The sequence below is a fragment of the Balaenoptera physalus genome, assembly GCF_965194825.1.
Source record: "Balaenoptera physalus genome assembly, chromosome: 15".
In the NCBI taxonomy this organism is placed as follows: Eukaryota; Metazoa; Chordata; class Mammalia; order Artiodactyla; family Balaenopteridae; genus Balaenoptera; species Balaenoptera physalus.
Genome location: NC_138894.1, coordinates 45,936,754 through 45,942,753, shown reverse-complemented (window position 1 = coordinate 45,942,753; position 6,000 = coordinate 45,936,754). Strand labels below are relative to the sequence as shown.

Here is a 6,000-nt window from a genome sequence, read left to right as displayed (position 1 = left end):
GTAAGACTTTACTCCCTAGGGCATCTAGAATAAAATTGTAAATAAAATTGTTAAGTGGACTCTAAAGGCAAGGGGGTAGGGTACGGAGGAGGGCTTTTGTCAATTGGGACAACAGACAATATAGAATATAAACTATGCTTAGATAAACATGAAAAAAGAGAAGATATTTAAAAAAACAGGTTCGCATAGTAACCAAATATTTTTCAAGTAAACAACGATCATTGAAATTAAAAACTACAAATATAAAAAGCATGAACCTGAATTGGATACCTATTTGGAAAAACAAAAGCTATGAAAGACAATTCTTAGGAACTGCTGGGGAAATCTAAACATGGACTGCATATATTATGGAATTACAGTTAATTTTTTAAGTTTACCCAGAATGTATCAGAGATGAAAAACACAAAAAGCAGTAAGAAACTCTACAACAGTACTTATGTTAACTTTACAACAGTACTTAAGTACCAAAGTACTACTTATTAATATACTTTTATGTAACTTAATAATCCATTTTGTTCTTGAGCTTCTCATCACAACACCAGAATTGGTTGACTACATGACTTAGAACTTTTTGAACCTCTTTTCCATAGACCTAAGTCTTCACACGTTACAGACTGAACTCTGCTGGAAACTTTCTGGGAGGAAAATCCAATACATACACCAGCAAATCAGACCAATTAATTTCTCAGTATTCTAATACTGTATTTTTTCCAACTCCATCCTTGCATCTGTTGGCATCAAATCATGAAACATCTGCACCCGAGTCAGTCTTTCATAGATTTGACTCAGTGTGGAGTTGACAGCCTGTGAAGACTGAACTCACACTTGTTTTACTTTCTGCTTTATTTCAATTCTAAGATATCAGTTGCAAGATGTACCATTAATTTTATGTACCATCGAGAACAAGAAAACAATTTCAACTATGACAATGTGATAGTCCTTACTACAAAATACATGAACTGCTTACAACAGCCTTTTTGAAATTTCAATGTTTCTTATGAATAAAACTGCACTGCTTGGCATTTGGTGGACAATTCTTTGCATTATAACTTATGGGCAGCTCCCCTGCTTAGGTCCCCCAAAAAACCTGGTTGCCACTTTGCAAGAAAATATGGAAGTGTGACTATCCTTCCAACAATGAGTATTTCCTCCCTTTATTATCTAGTTTATGTCCTGCTGCCTCTGCCATTTTGCATATAAGTTAACATTTTATTTTGTTGCTGAGCAATCCTTTGTAACACACTTTTAAATAGCAATTAAATAAATGCTTACAAACCATTATAACTAAGCTCACACAGGCACAAGCAGGGAAATGTCAGTGGTATTGCCTCGCCACTGTAATTTTCAGGTGCCATTGTTTATAAAATACACCCTGATTTCCAGACATGCTAAAATGTGAAGAAAAAAATGCATCCTACTGTTGGTTGAGATATCCTCATAACTGACTCAGGAATTAGCTTTGTGATCCCATCTTCAAAGTTCAAATGACTTGCCCAAGATTCTAATGGGTGCCTAGACCAGGATTCAGACCCACTTATGAGACAATTCTAGTTCTCTTTCACAATTTGTAACTGAGACATTGCCTTGTTCCAAGAGTTAAACAGCACTAAACCAAACGTCTCGAATGGCCAGTTTATCAGTGTGCTTTGCTGTCAAATACCTTGAGGCTGGCCTGATATGATTAACTTTCGTCAATTAAGCAAAAAATGCCCACCCTAGATTTAATTTGCTATAGCTATCATAGTCTCATTTTGGTCAAAGCTTGGTTTCTTAAACATCCAGAACATATCAAGGTAGGCAACGGGGCTATAGGGTAAGAAAATTACATGTGACCACTGATGGAAATGGTGACAGCTGTTCTAAACCAAACATGAACTTACAGCTGATTTCAAATACAGCAAACGATTTGGACTTGAAGTCTTGACTGATCCAAGAAAACCTCTTTTTAGGCAAATACCAGTGATCAAATCAAGCTTTTAACAAAGTTGAAGTTTTAAACAAAGTCCTTCAATATTCCTCTTTGAACACATTTAAAAATCTTACCATCTGTTCTAAAATATGACTATTTTATGTATGATTACATTCTACTAAAATGATGCTAGTTTTTGCCAAAGACCTATAAAGTTAGGAGTACAGCAATTATACCAAGTTGCTGATTCTCCACGAACGTGAGGCACTTCAAATGCTTAGGTTTTAGTCTAGGTTTATAGAAGGCTAATTTAATCCTCTGGAAACAGCTTCACCCAAGTTGGTTTCCTTTTTCTACTCCCTTTTCATATTTCGTAGGCACTCTACACATTTTTTCCTCTCCTCCCACCTTTCTTAAACGCACTACTTCCAAGGGTTGTTTTACAAGAGTGCAATTAATCAAGAATATGTGCAGTAGCTTTTTGCCCCTTGGTTCTCATTAAGGCTAATTTTAAGCTTTGTTACCCCTAGCTCCTAACCAGAATAAAGAAGATGCTTTTTAACCGCAAATAAAGGTAAAATGTGCACCAAGCTGTCACAGGAAGGACTTGTTTCTTGGGAGCAGAAGGTATCTCAGGAGCATGTTCATTTTATACAAGTGCTGCCTTTACTTAATAACCTTAGAAATAATATTTAGAAGTCAACAGGTTTCAAACTTGATTTAAAAATGTTACCTAATACCTAAACACAAATAACTACTTTCATTAATATAGGAATAAGTTTGAGCCAATAAAGGGAAAATAAATGTAAACCAAGTTTATTTTGCTTTTTAAGTAGTGTTCTTAAAGCACTACAGCTTGGTAAACAATGTAAATTAGTATAAGTCATCTCAAAAGCCAGAGTTTTGTTTTGTTTTTTAATGAGTTGTTAAAAAGATGCAGCCTATTCTAACAGGATAAATATTTTTAACCATTTCACTTCGAGTTAATGAAGGCTCACAAATGAGCAACACTCCTCATTGAGGAAAACAAAAAGCTGTTGTCGACAAGCGACAGCACACACACACACAAACAAAAAGAACTGTGTAAAAATAACTAACTGTGTTCCCATATTTTTTGAAGTCGCTTTACAATGGGATGATATGCACATGATCCTGCTGCAAACTTGCCAAACAGACTTGTAATACATGTAGCCTAGACAAACAATTCAGTCCAAGAGGTGCTAATTTCAGACAATGCAGCACTATAATAATCCTTTTAACAACGCAATTTGTCTTACTCATTATCTTTTCTTCTAGACTGAAATACAGGCTAGAAAGAAAATGCTCCCTAATTAAAAATTGGTATTGTTTACAGGAAAAATTGTATAATTTTGCATTAGAATTTACAAGTATATGTTCAAATTGAATTTGCCTCCTCCCCCCATCCCAGCCACAAAATGGGCATGAAGTAAAATTTTAAAAAATGCCTTAATTTCCAACTTCATGCAAACTAAATAATGACCAAACAAAAGCTTAAACAATGGAAGGATATTTCACAGAAAATTTCTTATACAAAAAACACATAAGAAAAAGGGCCACTAGGTGACATTTTAATTTACAAATTGGCATCATTTTGGTCGACAAATATCCAGATGCTGTTTTCATCTGCTAACAAGAGTTGCAGAGGAAAAAAAAAAAAAAAAAAGAAACAGAAAAAGAGAAAAAAAAAAAAAAAAAAACCCAGCATGACTTCTGACTTTAATCACACATTTCTTCTGGAATTTCATGTGGATTAAGGATGCCAGGGACAGACATTTGAAGTTTATGTTTCTCTTCCTGAGCCTGTCGAAGGGCTGTTTCTCTTTCTTCCAAAAAGAGATCCGATGTATCTTCACCTGCAAACTCCTGTGGAAACAGATAGTTGAAATGTCAACATACTTTAGTAAACCTCAATTCGGAAAATGACTTGCCTTTGGGAAAAAAAAAGTGTAGATAAGCACCTCCCAGTTTACACAAGCAATATAATTTATCCATCAATTATTGAGTTTAAATTATGGTATATTATTTTTATAATTCTACACAATTGAATTAAAAACCAAAGGTGTTAGTTGGGGGGAAAAAAGATTTCAAAAGAGGGATAGTATAATGCCATATACAAAATATACTCCATAAGCAATGATACCAAGAAAGACTAATGAGCAAGTTTAACTATAATTGTCCTCACAGCTGTGTTTCAGACAATTTTCATCCTTTATACACTCTCTACTTTATGAATTAGTTTGTTTGTTTTTTTACTAATTTTATATTTACAGTAAAAAAAAAAAACAAACAAAAAACAAAACCCAACAACAAAACCTCTGTATTTTGGAGGGAAAAAACCCTAAATATCTTATGTGACCAATTCTTTAACAGATAACTCATCAACTACTCATGAGTTTTATGGTACTTTTTGTATTTCTTTAAAGCATGATGATACAAGAAAAATCCCTCTTCCCATAAGTAAATGGAGCATTGTAACAACAGTAAAAATAGGCTGGTTATCTGCTAATTATCATGTTCCCCCTAAAATGAATTCCTTCCTAACAAAATGGAAAATCCCAAAAGGAACTACCAATGTGTTTCTTTCACCCATTCCACTCCTTTAAAAATACCTATGGGATTCAATCACAATGTTGCAATAGATATTCTGAAATGAATTATATTAAAAAGTTCCCCCGAACATTTCAAACCTATCTCCTCTTCCTGGCCTTCACTTTGAAAGTGTTTCTTTCTGTAATCAGTCTCAAAAGAGTAAGACTACACGTATTTTAAAACCCACTCATTTTGCATTACAAAAAGTGGTCAATTCTGGATGCAAGAATTCAATCAGTATTTAGTCAATACTTCTGCAACTGCAAATAAAATACATACCTTTATCTGTACCAGGAAATCCCTAAGATGCTCCTTGAATGCAGGAATATCCTGATTTAAGCTGAAAAGTCCTGTCACAAAGAGCTTTACTTGAGCACTGCAAGTCAAAACACAATGATTAATTAATTGCTTTAAAAAAAAAACTTAAAAATTTAAGTTTATTAAAAAGTCTATTTATACTTACTCCTGAAGATGAGGGAATGCAGACTTAAGAAGATTAGCCACATATTCCTGAATAAACATTTGGTTGTTAACCGGATTTCCAGGATTTAATGGTGTACTTATTTTTCCTTCTTCAACCAAATTAAACATATATGCAAGGATAGATGCATGCATTGTCAAACCTGTTGATAAGAAGGACATCATTAACTCCAAGATGTAATAGCAACCGGAACACATATTTTTATGGCTTTAAATTCTTACCAGCAGTATGTGAGGTGTCTGTCACGACAGAAAAGATATGCTGAAGAATATCACAAAAATAAGTTTGATAGAAACTCTGAGCTGCAGCTTCTTCTTGTGCAACATTTTGTAAGAGTGTAAAAAGTATCTGTAAGCCTAAAATACATATAATGCCAACAACGTTATTACATACTGACATTCATGATAGTGTTTCAGCTATTAAACAATTCATTCAAAGTCCATTTGCCCCTCTTCTTTTGCTAATGACAATTATTTGCCTAAATTATCTTGACTCAGTAATGGAGTTAAACTGGAATCAATGTCTGCTAACTTACAGGCTATAATCTAACCATTACCACCTTTCCAGTATTTCTGAAGGTTTAGTTGATTCTCTCTACATCCACTCCAAAAGCAGTGCAACTGAGTAGATTTTTCTATTACATAAAACAGTTACTATTTAGAAGGAAAACAAACCCTCCAACTATAAAGTCTTTTTGTTTTATCCTTAGTTGACCCTCGGTGCCACAGAGGAAAAGCATATGGGGAAAAGGAAACACTGGTGAGGATATGGGTGAGTGATGGTCTCCCTGCCTTGAATCTTATGCCCATCTCCCCGTAACTCAATTCTGCCTATGAACTCACTCTGGATCTGATTAAACTGTTTATAGGACTTACTCAGACCTATCTATGCAATTGATGCATTCAAACAAAACCATGACAAGTGAAGTGATACCTACTTGTCTACCACTATACACCTACCTGTAAGTGTCTGTACACGGACTGTGGGGTTGGTAGGCAAA

General features: G+C 34.4%; 1 protein-coding gene across 3 annotated transcripts in view; it reads right to left on the bottom strand.

The window, feature by feature from the left end:
* Positions 1 to 2,709: 2,709 nt before the first annotated feature.
* XPO1 (exportin 1) overlaps positions 2,710 to 6,000 on the bottom strand; it is a 43,225-nt gene continuing 39,934 nt past the window's right edge. For all 3 annotated transcript variants that reach the window (XM_082426552.1, XM_082426551.1, XM_082426553.1), the window contains 4 exons: positions 5,222 to 5,356; positions 4,983 to 5,142; positions 4,799 to 4,895; positions 2,710 to 3,793 (listed from right to left, as the gene is read on the bottom strand). In XM_082426552.1, the coding sequence (XP_082282678.1) occupies positions 3,647 to 3,793; positions 4,799 to 4,895; positions 4,983 to 5,142; positions 5,222 to 5,356 (539 nt within the window). In that variant the 3' untranslated portion in view covers positions 2,710 to 3,646. The remainder of the gene's footprint in view (positions 3,794 to 4,798; positions 4,896 to 4,982; positions 5,143 to 5,221; positions 5,357 to 6,000) is intronic.